This window comes from Excalfactoria chinensis, chromosome 20 (genome assembly GCF_039878825.1).
Source record: "Excalfactoria chinensis isolate bCotChi1 chromosome 20, bCotChi1.hap2, whole genome shotgun sequence".
Classification (NCBI taxonomy): domain Eukaryota; kingdom Metazoa; phylum Chordata; class Aves; order Galliformes; family Phasianidae; genus Excalfactoria; species Excalfactoria chinensis.
In genome coordinates, this window is record NC_092844.1 from 5526821 (window position 1) to 5543536 (window position 16716).

The window sequence follows — 16716 nt, forward strand, 5'->3', positions numbered from 1 at the left end:
ACCAAGTAATTCAGTACAGACAGTCTTGTCAAGTGATTTGACATAGGTTGTTTTTTTATATATATCACACGTAGCCTAAGAGACTCTGGTTTTTGAAGGCTTTTGTCCTGAAAGATGTTCTCTGTTAAACCCAGTGTTATCTATTCTCAGTATAGCACCATTCACAGCAATGGATAAGTCAGCTGGAAATCAAACTGTAGCAGGAATTCACATTCCATATTGCACGGTACCATGTAATCCTACCATGTGGTTACCCATGGGTTTGGAAATACATCCATTAAAGTTGATTAGCTTTGCAGCTCGAGTAAACGATGATAATCAGTCTTTTAATAACACTAGATGAGACATTAACCAAGTGAATGAGACTCCCCTGTTTAGGAAAGGAGACTCCTGTGGGCGTTGGGCTCATGGTTGAGGATCCATGAGGATCCTGTCACCATGGCTGGGGGGAGCTGGGCTGCCTTCATACACAGCAGTGCCCAGACCACTGCCCGTGGTGTGTGTGCAGCTCTCCTGTCCACACTTCAAAAAGGCTGTTGACAAAATAGAAGAGGGTTGGGAGATCCAAAGAAGATGAAAGATTTGGAGCAGATGCCTTGTAGAGAGATACCAAAGAAATGTATGGCATTAAAGGTCTCCTAGAGAAGAGTAAGGGTGGCTTGATCACCGTTGGCAAGTACCTGCATAGGAGATGGTTTCTGATAGCAGACAGCTCTTTAATCTAATAGAAAAAGACATAATGAGATCCAGTGCTTGGAAGATGAAGCCAGGCAAATTCAGACTAGAAACACAGTGTAAATTCTTTTTTAAACAGTGAGGATAATTAACCAGAGGAACAATTTCCCAAGGAATGTGGTGGATTCTCCAACTCCTGAAGTATTTAAATTAAGAGTCTACATATCTTTTTAAAGATAAGCTGTACTTCAAGCAGACACCATTGGCTCAATCCAGGACAAGTAGGTGAGGGTCTTAGACCAGCGGTATAGAAAATCTAATCACAACTAACGCTGAACCAAGGTTGCTGTGCTAGTCTTTTCTATACGAAGCCTTCATTTTCATTTTTAATGGCCTTCCTATTAACAGAGAGCAATGAACAGATGCTGAAAATAAGGTTTTCCCTGCATGCTCCAAGCCCCCCTCCAGCAGGCTGTGCTGATGGGGCTGAGTGGAAGATGGGAGCCGCAGCCGTGCAAGACGGGGCACGCCAGCAGCCTGCCTGTTTGTTGGAAGCTATCAGGACTCACAGTTCCCTGGAGCTGCCCATACATGCAAAAGCCGTGAGCGGATCTTGGCTGTTTTCTTGCAGGCAGCCCCTCACCACGCCGGCCAGCTGGTAACTGATAGATAATTAGTATTTTTCTCAAGTTGGGCTGGAGGTGGATCAGCCCTCCCTCCTCTCTGGTGTGCACCAAAGCCAGCAGAAGTGTTAATGGGGTCTTTGGCCCCCTATGGCCTGGCTGGAAAGGGGCAGCTGTCTGCTTCTCCATCCAGCCCTGGGAGGCAGCTGGGGTCTCATCCCAATGAGGAAATCTCTTACCAGTTCATGCACAGCACCATGCTTGCTGTTTTGGTGCACAGCCAGTGATGGAAGGTCCCTGTGGCTAGAGAGGGTCAAAGCCAAGGTGAGAGTCTCCTGCCACAGCAGGTGTAATCAAGCAGTGACTCAAAGCAAACCAGTTTACATTGGGGTTTAATTAAACCCAAGTCTGGCTGCTTCATAAATGGTGGAGCTTTGGTGCAGGGGAGCCAAAATGGTTACTTGGATAGCAGCTGAAAGGGAAGGATGGAAATAATATTGGGTTACTGGAGGTAAGTTCTGCTTGGTACCTGAAGTATGTTGAAATAGAGCGGCAGTTGTAAAGAGGTGAGGAATATCTTCAGGGTCATCCATAGAAAATGCTTCAATCTCTCTGGCAGCTTACTATGTTTTACAGAGGTCTCTGTCCAACAGCAGCAGCCTGAAAATGAGCAGATGAACGTGGCTCAGTATGCTCTGCATCTGAGCCATAAACACCTTTGTTTTGATCTGAGTAGCTGGGCAAAAGAGCATGGGTATTTTGGCATGCCAGAAACAGGAAAGCAACCTCAGCATCAGCCTGCTCCAAAGCCCATTGAAGCCAGCCTACTGGAGGCTTTCCATGAGCTTTTGCAGGGTGTGGATGAGGCTCCAGGAGCTCCAGACACAATGGAATTAAGAAAAAAAAGGCAAAGGAATTTGGTGTGTGATGTTCCAACATGACCCACTATCAGCTCCACTATCTCGAACGTTTATGGTATGCACAGGTCAAGGGAATGACTTGCTGGCAACTGCCTCACCAGCGGGAAGGTGAGATGAAGCGTGCCAGGAAGCCAGTCTGCTGCGGGGAAGCGGTGGCAGGAATTTGGGTCAGCTCTTTGTGGAATGGGTAGAGGACACCTCCAGGTGCCTCCCTGCACCATACCCATCTGGCAGCCCTAAGGCATCACTGGTGGCCCAGCATTTGTGAGTATTGAACAGGATGTCTGCTAAGTCCCTGTGCTGTGGTGGCCAGAGACTCTTGCTGAGGCTCTTCCAGGCTCATGGAGACAAGCCCGTGTCCCAGGCAGGTCCTGGTCACTGCAGGGTGTGGATATGGGTGCTCGTGCATCTCCTTGCAGCCATTCATTGTGCTGTGCACCAGGCACAGGTGGATGCCTTCCTGTTCAGCACAAGTGATGCACATGCAAACCTCAGCTCGTAGTAAGCGAGCGGCGAAGAGAACGTTAAGAGGAATTTCCAACTCAGTGAGAAGTTGTATAGGCTGGTGATTAAAAAGTGCTTATTAAAAAGAAAAAAAGAAATTAGAAAGAAAAAGTAAGTTCTGTAGTCGGCATGTCTTCCAGGATCTGTCGTAACAGATTCGTCCGAGCCGGTTAACGGTATTTGCGGTTTGCAAGATGCTACATGTCTGAGTAAGATGACAGACACATTATTATCACCTCTCCACTGTGATCTGTCCAAACCTGTCCCAGGATGCAGCTCCGCAGCTGCTTGCTGGGGAGTGCAAGGAAATTAGCAGCCGGAGGCAGCACTTTTCTTCTCTCTCCCTTGCCAGGCTAGTGGCTTTATTGGGATCCATTGACTGCAGTCCTGGACACGTCTTGAGTAAAGCTAATGAGGAGAGTGGAATGTAAAGGAGGAGGAGGAGAAGGTTGGTAGGGAGAAGGGGGGAGGATTTGTGGAAAAAGTAATTGTTGAGCAAATCATTTCCTTCAAGAGAGAAAGAAGGACTTGGCTGCAGCCCTCCTGAAGCAGGCAAGTCTAGACGCTTCGGTGTCAACAGTTGAAGATAAATAAGATTTTATCAGCTCCAAATCTGTTGGGACACATCCTCCTAGCGGTCCCGTTGCCCAGGCAGGAGCGGGGGCAGATGGACTTTGCGTGTAGGTCTCTGTGCAGAAGATTCAGGTTGTTTTTCGAGCAAGGATCTTAGCATACGTGAGGAAAGCCCACCTCTCCTGTGTCTCACTTCACAGTAGCTGCAGGGCTGATTAGGGCAGGGGCTTCTTCCAGAGCAGATCTTCAATGTGTGCACAAGGTGAACGACAGCCGTCTTAAGCTTAACTTCAGTGCTGTTTCACAGCTGCAGCTGTATTGGTCTCCATGAACTTCTATGGAGTATTAAGTCACTTGAACCTTGTAATGCACAAAACACCTCCTTGGACACAGTAGGAGAATAATGCTTAGATAGGAGAATTTGGATTTTGCTTTCAGTCCTACTGCTCTGAACTCGTGCTACAAGACATTACAGGAGCAAAGAAGCAGCAGCAGCAAAAGAGGTGCCATTGTATTTTCATTGCAGCAAATAGGGATGTGCTTATATTGAAAGCCACATGACTGTAAGAGTGAGAAAGCAACAGAACAAGAATGTGTTCTGTAAGTTTATGTAAGCTTAGGGTTGGTTGCTCAGTTATACTGCTGCTGTTTGTGCTGTACAATCATCCACAAGCCACAGCATTGAATTGCTCAAGTTGGAAACGACCTTAAAGTTCATCGAGTCCAACCATGAAATGAACCTGTTGTGCCCTGCGAACATACAGTAACAAGCTGTCCAACTTTCTTCTACAGAGATGACTTTAAGAATGATGTCCATGCGAAGGGCTGTACTAACAGCCTAAAACACAGAACAGGAATTAAAGGAAGGTGATGCCTGGAGATAGAACAGGTTCAAACTTTTGTGTAGGTGTGAAAGAAATGCTGGGATTGAGATCTTACAGCATCACCAGCACCGGAGATGCTGGGGAATGTGTTCAGGCACCCAGGGATGCTTGCATCCCATATACCAGGGACAGCTCCACTGGCCAACAGCCAGGCACTCCTGCAGCATGCTCCTAAACCAGCTGCCACCAGCTTGCAAGAGATACACAAACAGGAATGGTATGGATGGACAGACAGAGGCTTGCCCTCAAACCACATGGCAACGACATGGCTATGGCAAAAAGGATGAGTGTGAAGCTGCGAGGTGACTGCATGGAGATGACCATGGAGAAGCAGAGCACTTGCATGACACTCTATTTGGATTCTCAAACAATGCACTTCCCGGTCCCTTATGCATACACTGCTTTTCTTAGCTTAAAAACATGGCTAGACACATAAGTGTCTCTGGATTCTGAAAGCATACTGAGATGTAATGGTCAACCCCAAAGTGGCCACAAACAAGCAGGGCTTGCAAGACCAGGAGAGCTTTGCTCTGGCTGTGACTACAGCAGAGCATGCAGGAAGCTGAGTGCTGCTGATCCAGCACCGTGGGCACACAGGACACAGCCCTGATCCTTCTTGCCCAGAATTATCAGCGTGGAGTTCCTTAAAAGAATAGTTTGTTATTGTTGAAGGATCTTTGAAGGCAACGCTGGAGCTGTTAAGACATGATAAGGTTATCAGCAGAGGCATGCCTGTGTTGAGCAGCAGCATTTCTCCCTGCGGGGCAATCGCTGTGCTATTTAACAGAGATTTATCCATGTCATAACACGGTATAATGAGAGAATTTGTTACCAAAGAGCTTGCCGTAATGCACCTCTACTCTTCCAGAGCAGTTTTATTTCCCAGGCGTGTTGAGGGCTGCCCGGGAATGTCTACATGAAAGGATCCTTTGACAGGAGTTGTCAGTATTTTAACACCTGGCAAGGAAGAGCCCCCTCCGCATAACCCTTGTTTTGCCACATTGTCTCCCCAAAACAAGAGCATTAAGTCCCCATTGCACCCATGCAAGCAGGTTACGTGGCCTCAAGCCTTGCCCTCCAAGTGCTGCTCTCTCCTTCCATTGCTAGAAAAACACTGCACCCCTATCATACATAAGGACCAGCTAGAAGGTGACACCATGACATGCCCCACATACCCTAACATCCTACTAGCAGCCTTGCACTCAAGTTGCTTGCTTGCTGCAGAGCCCTCAGCACGAGGAAAAGCAGAGATGCTTTCTCAGTGCATGGCATTAGAAGCATAGCCTCGGTGGCTATTGCATGCCTGTGTTTTGGTGGCTTAGGACAAGCATTAACATCCTCACAACCATTCAGCACGGTGGTATTTTTTTGGCATAGAGCATGCATTGTGGGAATGAGATAAAATACTTTGAGCAGAAACACACCCTGCATGCAGGGACTAGCTGAGCTCTGTGCAGCAGGGTGGGCTCATGTATAGCAAACAAATTCTTTGTTAGATAGAAAACAACACGGCAAGGTGGAAGGGAACTGCATCTCCTCATGCATGTGCCCTATACAGCAGTTAGTAGAAGGGGAGGGACAGGCTCTGCCCTCCTGCCCAGCTGCCTAGGGCACCTCCCAGTCCCAAACCACCCAGAGAAGCACAGGGCAAGCATCAGGCAAGCAAGAATCGAGTCCTGGTCAGGCTAAACCCCGTTCTGCACCACACTTACTAGAACATAATTAATGTCTGACATCTTGCCTAATTAGTTGTAATTCTGTTATGCAATGTGAAGCACGGATTCCTTAGCCCATGGTGCCAGCTGGGAAACCCTAGAAGGTCCCACGCTGCATCCAGTAGTTGGTGTGATCTGGCTTGTGCAGAAAGTGGATGCTGTTGTGCTGGTGAACCTGGTCACATTTAAGCACTGCTAGGGAGAAAACAAGTGCTGAGCCTTGGGGTAAGAAGTTACTGCAGAACAACACACAGTGTCCCCTACATGCATGTGCAATAGCAGTTTGCAAGGCAGCTGTCTCTTGTGCAGCTTCACAAGAGCATGAGCATCAGCACAACCAACACACGGGGAATCCTGCGCTGGCGCAGCACCCCCGGAGCGGTTACAGTACAATAGGCAGCAATTGGTTTTATAACGAGTCATTATTTTAATACGCTGCTTTGCTGCCATGTTGGCATCTCGCTGGGAGCATTCAGGAGGCAGGAGGTGGGTGGATCAGAGGAGCTGCGGGAAAGCAGGCGCCTGCCTGAGCCCTCAGTGCTCAGCTCCACGTGCACACAGCATCCCTCGGGCACAGGGCTGCAGGCACCCAGGGCTCCTTGCTGCCCACGGTGCATGCTGAGCTGCTTGCCCATGGTTTCCATTTGCTGCTCGTGAGCTGTGCTAACGCAGGTCTCTCTTTTATTCCAGTACTCCCCGCTGCTGAAGAAGCTTTACTGTCAGATTGCCAAGACATGTCCCATCCAGATCAAGGTGTCCAGCCCACCGCCACCAGGCACCATCATCCGGGCCATGCCTGTCTACAAGAAGGCCGAGCACGTGACGGAGGTGGTGAAACGCTGCCCCAACCATGAGCTGGGCCGTGACTTTAACGATGGTGAGTGTTGTTGTCACCCCTACAGGGTGCAGCCCCAGCTGCAAAACGTGGCTGGGAAGAGCTGGTGGGACAGGAGCTGCTGCCCTGTGCAGGATGAAGCTCCAGGTCCTAACCACAAGCACTTCACTTACAGGCCAGTCAGCCCCAGCCAGCCACCTCATCAGGGTGGAAGGCAACAACCTCTCCCAGTACGTGGACGACCCTGTGACAGGACGGCAGAGTGTGATGGTGCCCTATGAGCCCCCACAGGTACCCAGCTTTTTTTCCCAGTGTTGAAGGGTGAACCTGCTGGTGACACCTGCTTTGTTGGAGGAAGATTTGTGTCCGGGGTGGGAGTCTGGTGGCACTAGCACATCCAAGCCCTTGTCTGTCTGCTCTGAGCACCCCATTTCTGGGTGGTGGGGTACAGAAGGCCTGAATCTCCCCCTCAGAGATCCCACAGCCATTGCAGCATCCCCTTCTCCCACCTAGGACTGTCCCCATCACTGCAGGGCCACGTCACCACTCTCCCCCTTCCCATTGCTCCTTCTGCTCGACCTACAAGGGCACTCATGGCACAGCCCTGCCCAAAGGGATGCCCCAACTCTTTGCTCAGTGTCTGCTCCCCTCTCCTGGGCAGGTGGGGACCGAGTTCACCACTATCCTGTACAACTTCATGTGCAACAGCAGCTGTGTGGGAGGAATGAACAGGAGACCCATCCTCATAATCATCACCCTGGAGATGAGAGAGTAAGTAGCTGCTGGAGCACCATTCTTGCTTTAGAGGAAAGGCTGCTTTCTGCTGGCTAGGAAGAGGGCAGGGGAGGTACAGTAGATACATTGCAATACTGGCTTCTCCATATACAACTGAAGCCTTCCTCTGCCCCAGGAGCTCCTCCTCCCACAGGAGATTGCTCCTGCTCAGGCTGTTTGCAGAGGGGCTCCCCACACCCGGGGATCTGAGCCAGGCCATAACATGCTGCGCTGGGCCCAGGTGAACGTCCCTGGCAGAAAGAAATTCACCAGTTCCTCTCTCCTCCCAGTGGCCAAGTCCTAGGAAGGCGATCATTTGAGGGACGGATCTGCGCCTGTCCTGGCAGAGACCGGAAAGCTGATGAAGACCATTATCGAGAGCAACAAGCCCTGAATGAGAATGCAGCTAAAAATGGCAACGCCAACAAACGCAGTGAGTCTGCTTTCCAGTTCCAGTTAAGCAGCAATCACTCTGCATGATGTGAGCTAAAATACTGCAGGGAACCGAGGTGTTACCAGACGTGTCCTGCTCTCCCAATGGCAGCAAGGCACAGGAGAATGGAAATGAGAGAGAAAAGAGATTTTCTTAAAGAAAAACACACACAAAATTCCTAGAGCCATCATTCCTGAGTGACAGCTCACATTTGGGATATGACAAGCTAATTCTCCTAGAGGTAGCTGTTTCCCTCTTTGCAGTAAAGGCTTGCAAAGCACACTGCTCCTGCGTGCCCAGAGGACACAGCTGTTCCCACTGCCAGATTTGACTTTCATCTTCTGCTAACATTTTTTGCCCTCTTTCCCTTCCAGCATTCAAACAGAGCCCTCAGGCGATCCCAGCACTGGGGCCAGGCGTTAAGAAACGGAGGCACGGGGAGGAGGAGATGTATTATGTGCCTGTAAGTGTCACCGAGCCACACTGCTAAGCAGCTGCCCATCGTGGCTGCAGGCATGGCGAGGGAAACTCTTGGGATGTGGTCTTAGGATGGATGGGGTTTGTGTGGCTGCAGGTAGAAAGAAGGGGCCGTGGTGAGAGCTGGGCTTGTTCCCTTCTCCAGGTGCGAGGCAGGGAGAACTTCGAGATCCTGATGAAGATAAAGGAGAGCCTGGAGCTGGTGGAGCTGGTCCCGCAGCAGCTGGTTGACTCCTACCGGCAGCAACAGCAGCAGCTCCTGCAGAGGCAGTAAGTGCCACCCCAGTGCCCCCGAGTGTGCATTGCAGCTCTGCACACTGATCAGCACTGCTGCAACTGCTAATTTTACAGCATTGTAGGAAGCATAAGCTACAGCACTGGATATGAACCTTCCTAGGGGGCCTGTCCTGCAGTGAGTTCTCCATCTGTAGGGACTTTCCACAGACACACGTGTCTGTCGCCTGACGTAAATTTAGCCCAGCCAATTCTGTACCAGTACAATTTGTCTTGGGCTGCTCTCAGTGCGATCCAGCCTTCCTCAATGCTGCCTGAAGCATCAGCACAGGGAGCCTGAACAGGCAGACAGGAGGTCTGGGGTGGCCAGCTGGCTCCACGTCCTCCTGCTGGATTCTCATCGCCTGCCTTCTCTTTTGAGCAGAAATCAGCTACAGACACCATCCTCCTATGGCCCCGTGCTCTCACCTATGAACAAAGTCCATGGAGGAGGAATCAACAAGCTGCCCTCTGTCAACCAGCTGGTCGGGCAGCCAGCACAGCACAGCTCCAGCTCAGCACCAAGCCTGGGGCCAATGGGTAAGGTTCCCACTGCAGCAGAGCACACAACCGGCGGTCTCTGCTTAAGGGGGCCCTCTCTGCCCAGCAGGGCCCCCAGTGAAGGACAGGGGTTGTTGTGTCATGGTTCTAACTGATCTGTCTGTCGTGTTGATGTGGTTGCTGCCTAGGACCTGGAATGCTGAACAGCCACCCCATGCAACCCAATGGAGAAATGAACGGGGGCCACTCATCCCAGTCCATGGTCTCAGGATCACACTGCACCCCTCCTCCACCCTACAACCCTGATCCCAGCCTAGTCAGGTATGGAGGGCAGCAGATGCCCTTTTTGTGTTGTCCTCTGATGTTTCTTGCTGTTGTCCCTTACTCTAACCTTCAGATCTGTCTAGCAACTGGTCAACTGGCCACCGGTCCCAATTGAGAAATCACTGCTCATGAAATCACGCAGACCATTCTTCTCATCTTAAAAATCAAAGCCCAGCTACCTGTCAGTTAGAAACACCTCTTGCCCTCATTGACTTTTGCGTAATCTGTCCTTGCTTAATTAAAGAATTAAGTCCTCCCAACCAAGAAGCTTTTCCTGCATGTCAAACTGGCACACAGCTTTGGGAACTTCCACCTTTGCCTTCCTTAGTAATGATGTCTGGAAGTTGGTCCACACAGTTCATTTCCACGAGGAATATACCAGCATGTGAAGTTTAGGTCACACTTAAGATTGCGACAGCCAGAGCAAGTTCCCTCCTCTGCTCGTTTGCCCACATCCCATCTACATCACAAGTGTTTGGAAGCGTTGCCAGGTGTGGAGGCAGCAGGAGCTCACTGCTGTCTCCTTTCTGCCTTTTCAATGAGCTGAAACACAGTGTTGGTTGACAGCACAGCTTATATTCATGACAAGTTAATGCCACTTTATTTTCCAAACTTTTTCTGCAGTTTTTTAACAGGATTGGGGTGTCCAAACTGCATCGACTATTTCACCTCACAAGGGTTACAGAATATTTACCACCTGCAGAACCTATCCATGGAGGTAAATGCTTTGGGAAGATTTGTTCTTACCACTTGTTTCTATCAGCTGTTGATCTTAAAAGCGAGGACAAAACTGTTTGAAAAGAAAGGAAAAGAAAAAACTGTGCACCAACCTGTTGCAGAATATAAACTCCCCACGGTTTATGTCTTCCATTTATGCATCATTTCTAGTCCTTCACGTTGAATGCAGTTTTTGGTAGCAATCATAATAGCCTCTTTGTTGGTTCCTGCAGACTGTCAGACGTGAGATCTGATGAACTAACAGAGAGAAGGGAATTAATAACTCACACACTTGTTCAGCTCTTTTCAGATATCCCAGAAAGAGCAATCCCCCAACCAGAACCCAAGTAGATGTTTAACCCAAAAGGGAAAGCAGACAACGTACATAGCAAGTGAAACAGCACAAGTTAGGGAAGAGCTGGAATGAAAACAGGTTCACTGCTCCTGCTCTCATGCTCCGTGTCAGCTCCCTGCTGCCAAAACAGGAGCTGCTGACTGCAGTTCTTGCTTAAAGCATCACCTCTTGCTGACAATACCGAGGCTGCAAAACTGAGAGCAGCACCTACACAGGGACCCCCCCCCCACATCCATCAGAGTAAGGAGTAGATAAAGCTTAAGCCCTCGGAGCCATAGTTAGACTTGTGAGTTCTGGAGTCACTATTTTGGACAGGAAAAAAAAAGCTGCTGCCCTGATTCCGTGTTGTTTTTTTTCCCCCAGGTAGTTTGTAGTAATCTTCTACCTGGCAGCTGCAGTAAAACAGGCAACGCAGCTGCTGAAGACACAATGATTTTTCATTGGTAGCTGGGGCCAGTTGCACAATCTTAGCCTGATTTTGGACCATTTTCTGAACTAACTGCATTATTATCTGCAAGCTGTCAAAAGAAATGTTTGGTATGGCCAGAACTTTGTATCAGGTTGCTGAGCTGTCTGTCCGAGTTGATATGTGTAATTACTAATTGCACACTCGCTATCTTCTCTAGTTAACATTCATGAGTCTCTGTGTTTGGCATTAACATGGCTCTCTGGCAGCTCTCCACCACGAGGGTATTTGTTCTGGCTCAGCCCCCCATTGCTGAGATGATCCAGCTCTCAGTTAGCACTGCAAGCACAACAGCCTGCTGCTGCCCACACCAGCTGCCTCCAACAGGGAGGAGACCCAACCAGCCCCTGTCAGCCATTCCCCCAAGCCCACCCATGGGGGCTGCCTGGAGCCCCCTGCTGCTCCTGCCCTGTGCAAGCCAGCTGGGCTGTGCTCCTCACCCTGTGAGCAGAGAACCTGCTGCTCATCAGCCCATATCCAGTGGGTGCCCTCCCATTCTCAGTAGTTTGATGGGATACGGTGAACTTCTGTCACTGTCCCCCTACCCCCAAATAACAGGATGCGTTTTTGGCTGACTTTCAAAATGGTGTTTGAATGTGTCTGGTCAAGCTTGACCACAAATCACGGTCAAGTAACTGAGAAGCTGCCCCTTGTGGAAGCACCCGCGGGCTGTTCTGTGACTGTGTGGGGACTGGGGGCAGGATGTGCCACTCACTCCTGTGCCCACGTCCCCTCTGAGTCACGAGCTGGGGGCCAGGCTCCGTCGCAGCGTTCCCCTCACGCGATGCAGCTCAGCAGCACTGTTCTTCCAGGATCTCGGAGCACTGAAGATCCCCGAGCAGTACCGGATGATCATCTGGAGGGGCCTTCAGGAACTCAAGCAGAGCCACGACTACGGAGCCCAGCAGCTCATCCGCTCCAGCAGCAACGCCTCCACCATCTCCATTGGCAGCTCAGGGGAGCTGCAGCGGCAGCGCGTGATGGAGGCCGTGCACTTCCGAGTGCGTCACACCATCACCATCCCCAACCGCGGCGCTGCAGACGAGTGGGCAGACTTTGGCTTTGACCTCCCAGACTGCAAGTCCCGCAAACAGTCCATAAAAGAAGAGTTCACGGAGGGAGAGATCAACTGAGGGTCTCCACAGTGTGATGGTAGGAGACCGGACACAAAGGGAGTCCAAGGGACGGGCTGGGGAAACCAAACCTCACGTGAAAAATGGGTGAAGACTTTCAGCCTTGAGCGCCTGGAGAAGCATAATATTGCTGGGCAGATGAGGACTGTTGGCTGCGTGAGAAAATAACGGCCCCGATCCATCTGCCAGGTACTTCCCAGAGAGGGAATCCCAGTGGTTTTGTCAGAGGGTTGATGGAAGGACAGGGCGGTGAGAGCTGGGATGCAGCACGGATTGTGACTGCAGGCAGCAGAGGAATCACCTGCTGGTTCATCTTCTGTTTTGTGTTGTGCTGGACGAGCCTTGCATCAAACAGATGCGGCGTAAAGATAGCACGTTTTCTGTTAGTGAGCCCGACCTTCTTACCTCTGTTCTGTGTTCTCGGTGGTGTTGAAAACCAGCAGGTCCTGATGATGGCGAGAAAACGATTTAGCCTTTATCTGCTCCATTCCCATACGAGTATCTGCCATTGACTGACACAAAGCATGTCTGCTTTCCTGATGGACTGCCACAAGACGTGTTCCTTTCGGTTCCTTGTAGAGCAGAAGCCGACCTCTTTGTCAGTTCCAGATGTGTTCACGTCCTTCAGTGTTTGTGCATATCACCGATGCGCTGTACATACGTTGTGCTCATTGTGCTGCAGGGAGATCAAAAAGGATTTATTTTCATGTAAGCTATAAAAATCGATGCTCCTGAGACGACAGCGCCGAGCAGTTCGTGTCATGTTCCGGCCTGTAACCTGCAATAAGTCGCATCTCAACACTCACCTGCTCAAAGTTCAGACGTTTCTCCCTCCTGTGTGTTATATCACACGAATGCAGAGGGGGAAACGTGTGAAGGTTCCCATAGAGCTGGAGCTCTGTGTGGTTCCTCCCTGCAGTACAGGTGAGGTGGGGGTGGCTTTGATCCTTCCTGCTCGGTTTGCTGCTTGTGGCCGTTGGTTCCAGGCCTGATTTCTCTGTTGGCTGCATAGAAGCTGAGCAGGAAGCCGTGCTGCCAGCAGTGCATCCCCAGCTCCTGCTGCTGAGCAGACACATCCAGAGCTGCTTTAAAGCTTCTGAACCAACGCTGAGCAAGGCTTCCTCGACAGTATTAAGTGACACAATCCAACCGGGTTACCGGCAGTACATTTTGGAACGTTACCTTTTGCAAAACGTGTTATTTTTATAGCTGTTATTTTATTTTATTTTCCCTTTTTTTTTTGTTTGTTTTTTTGTAACACAATAAAAGCACGTCTGATTGATTACCTGCTAACTGCGGTCTTGCTTATAAAGGAATCGGGCATGTAATATTGAAGGCGATGAGATGAAACGGCTTCCAAGGCCTTACAAAGCAGCGGGTGAGGAGCAGCCAAACGCGATCCGCTCTGCATACAGCCAATGGCGCTGCGCCCCCTAGCGGCACATCGAGGTATCGCAGCGCTTCGTTAAGCCCTGCTGCAGGTTTAACACGCAGTTGAGCGTTAACCGACACCTCAGCTCAGCCCCAACCCGCACTAACAGCGCCCGGACGGAGAAAGGCAGACATTAAGGCGAGGCTTTGTGCCATCGCAGCGCCTCACTGAGGTACAATATGGCTCCCGGAAGTCACCTCCCGATCCCGGAAGTAGCTTCCGGAAGTGAGCCGCCGTTGCCTAGCAACCCAGAGCCGCCGTTGCTTAGCAACCCAGCGCCGCCGCAGGGCGCAGCCATGATGGCCTCCTGCGGTCAGCCCGCTCCGTGCCGTCAGCCCCGGGCGCCGGGCGAGGCTCAGGGCCTGAGGCCGGCCGTGTTAGCGCCCGAACCGCGGCACGATGAGCTGCGCATCCCCGCCCCGCTGCGCGCCGGCTGTGCCGGTACCTGCCATAGGGCGACATCGCCGGACCCGCCCGGTGAGGCAGCAGGGCCGAAGGGGAGACCGGGGGGGGAGCTGAGCGCGTCCCGCTTCACCTTCACTGCCCGCTTCTGTGCACGGCAGAACTGCGGTCCGGGGCTGCCGGGGAGCAGGACGGGAACGAAGGGGCTCCGGGGCAGCAGCAACCCGCGGGGGATCGGCATTCGGAGAACGTGCCGTGGTACATCCGTACCATCAAGGAGAAGGTGAGGAGGAAAAACACGCTGTGTTGCCTCACCCACTGTAATTGATAAAGCACCTGCTGGGCGATCCGAATAGTGCTGCTCCATTTTAGCCATACAGGAGAGTATCAGAGCCAAGGAGCACATTGGAGCTCTATAAGCGGCTCACAACACTGTAATGCATAAGGGATAGGACTGACATACAGCAGTTCATCTGCTCCCTGGTTCCTCATCCATCCCCCCTTTCATCCCCTCAAACACATTCGGTGCCTCTTTGCTCCCCAGGAAGAGTGTCTCAAAACGCTGGTGGAAGAGATCGACCGTCTGACCAAGTACAAGGCGGAGTGTGCCCAGAAGGACGTTGTGATTGCCAACCTGCGGAGCGAAGTGGGAAGCCTGAAGAAACAGCTGGAGTTGCTCAAGGACGGTGCTGACACAGGGACGGTAATGGTTTCAGTCCCATACATTGAAGCTGTGCGGTGCCAAGCTGCTCTTTACTATGAATGCAGTCCCAAAACGCTCCCCACGTAAGGCTTTAGTAGAGCCTAAGTCCTTATCTCTGCCTTTACAGCACACAGAAACAAAACAAGGGAGCTCGAGTGAAGATGGCACTGAAGTTCTCAATGAAATGAGCTCCCCGGGAGCCAATGCAGAGCAGGCAGAAGCAGAGATGCAGGCCCTGATGGCTCAGCTCAGTGCGATCCAGGAAGCCCACAAAGAACTCTGTGCAGAGCTACAAAAAGCAGAAGATGAGTACAACGTGGCCACAGGTAGCAGGGGGCACCTGTGGGGTATTTAATATCACAGCAAAGCACTGTGAAATGCTTCAATTAACTCGTGCCTGTACATTAACTTCAACCACAGCCTATAAAAGCAGCAGCTCTGCCTTTGCTTACCTAAAAAAGAGTCTTTTGCATGGGTCCGGTTTGCTTACGGGAGCACTCCAACCTTACAGGTGCCATGTATTCCTTGCAAAGACTAGTGGAGATCCAAGAATCTCAGCTTCGGAGAGCCAAATCTGAAAACGAAAGGCTCCAAGAGGAGATCAGAGGGCGAGAAAATCAGCTACAAGCCATGTCTGACAAGGTAATGCCACGAGCACAGGGTGGCCATCGCTGCAGAGAGAGCTGGAAGTGGGGAATTCAGTCCTTCTGAAACAGGAGATCCATCTCTGAACTGCAAAACTGACGTGTAAAACCTTATCCCTTCAGTTTAGCAGCTTGAGAGAAGAACGGAAACATGAAGAAATGATGGCAGCAATGGAGAAGGAGAACTTCCGTCTCCGACAGGTGAGATGGCTCATCAGCCACTTTATTGAGCTTGATTTAGGCTCGGGGGAGCAAATTTCCCCCATTAAGAATATCCCAGTGAAGTCATTTTGAAAACCTGACTTGTTGAGTTTATTTTACCACTCAGTTGCTTTGTTTATAATAGCAAACTTGCTGCTTTTAACTACTCAGGTACTCAGTGCAGTGCTGGAGAAAACCTTATGCAACAGAGAAGTTTAAGTCTGTAGATTGCTCAAGAAATACAAGAACCATCTGAAATCAGATATTGGGAAGATCTGGCTAAGTCTGCTCGCTCTCTTCCTCGCTGTAATGGCTGGATTTCTGTATCTCCTCAGGTTGTTAAAGAGCAGAAATCCAAACTGGACGAGCAGCTGGAGATGATCAGTGCTTTACAGGGCACAGCGTGGCAGCTGCAGGCAGAGGCTCTGACCAATCGGTACCACATCCAGAAGCAGCAATGTGCCCAGGAGGAGATGCAGAGCCAAGCTGAAATACTGCAGCACACAGAGCTACAAACTCGAGTGGCACTTGAGCGTGTCACCAGCAAGGTAAGTACACCCTCCTTCACTTCAGACTTCCACCTCTCTGTTAAGAGATGTTCCAACCCATTCAAGTCCATCTGAATGCCAAAGAATCACAGCTGAAAGCTTAACGCATCCGCTTCTTTCCTCTTCTATCACAAGTTTGAGAGATTTCGAAGCAAAATAATTCAGGCTACCTTCAGTACAGCAGGCATCAAAGCTCCCCAGGCAGAACTCACTGATGAGGATGTGCTGGAGGCAATGCAGGTATGCAGCTCTCTGGAACTGAAAGCCCTACACAGCACTGCTGTTCCTTCTAATGCTTTTCTATCCCTTTGCACATCTCTGCCTTTCAGAAGATAATCAACGAGCGGTTGGAGTTCCACCAGATGCTGAAACAAAAAGGTGTCAGGGTTCCATCTCTCACCAGCATCGACACGTTTACTTCATCATCCAGCAGTTCAAAGGCAAAGAGGTGAGTCCTGCAACAGAACAGCCTGAGCAGCCAACTCCCAACACATCACCGCTTCCCACCACCCGGCTCCTTTGTTTCCAGCTGATGACTTATTAACAAATGAAAGCTAATTCAATAAAGTTCTGCAGGAATTGAGTTGTTTTCTAATCGCCGCTC

The 16716-nt window shown here is 50.6% G+C and overlaps 2 protein-coding genes across 5 annotated transcripts in view; both read left to right on the forward strand.

The window, feature by feature from the left end:
* Positions 1–12182, forward strand: part of TP73 (tumor protein p73) — a 25268-nt gene extending 13086 nt beyond the window's left edge. For 3 of the 4 annotated variants that reach the window (XM_072354455.1, XM_072354454.1, XM_072354456.1), the window contains 10 exons: positions 6585–6771; positions 6905–7020; positions 7391–7500; positions 7794–7936; positions 8311–8399; positions 8559–8683; positions 9072–9226; positions 9376–9508; positions 10136–10229; positions 11862–12182. In XM_072354455.1, coding sequence (XP_072210556.1) covers positions 6585–6771; positions 6905–7020; positions 7391–7500; positions 7794–7936; positions 8311–8399; positions 8559–8683; positions 9072–9226; positions 9376–9508; positions 10136–10229; positions 11862–12182 — 1473 coding nt within the window. The remainder of the gene's footprint in view (positions 1–6584; positions 6772–6904; positions 7021–7390; positions 7501–7793; positions 7937–8310; positions 8400–8558; positions 8684–9071; positions 9227–9375; positions 9509–10135; positions 10230–11861) is intronic. The other variant, XM_072354457.1, reaches the window with a different exon arrangement.
* Positions 12183–13793: 1611 nt separating this feature from the next.
* On the forward strand, positions 13794–16708 carry CCDC27 (coiled-coil domain containing 27). The gene is made up of 9 exons (XM_072354602.1): positions 13794–14091; positions 14178–14299; positions 14561–14719; positions 14847–15045; positions 15231–15361; positions 15487–15564; positions 15900–16112; positions 16248–16352; positions 16442–16708. The coding sequence occupies exons 1-9, from the start codon at positions 13794–13796 to the stop codon at positions 16562–16564; spliced, it is 1428 nt and encodes a 475-aa protein (XP_072210703.1). The 3' UTR covers positions 16565–16708.
* Positions 16709–16716: the final 8 nt, after the last annotated feature.

Excerpts from the sequence above, each read along its gene's own strand:
- CCDC27 (XM_072354602.1), top strand. The coding sequence starts at position 13,794 with ATGGCTCCCGGAAGTCACCTCCCGATCCCGGAAGTAGCTTCCGGAAGT. Across the intron at positions 14,092-14,177 it reads GACATCGCCGGACCCGCCCG|AACTGCGGTCCGGGGCTGCC; the intron begins GTGAGGCAGCAG and ends TGTGCACGGCAG. Across the intron at positions 16,353-16,441 it reads ATGTGCTGGAGGCAATGCAG|AAGATAATCAACGAGCGGTT; the intron begins GTATGCAGCTCT and ends TCTGCCTTTCAG.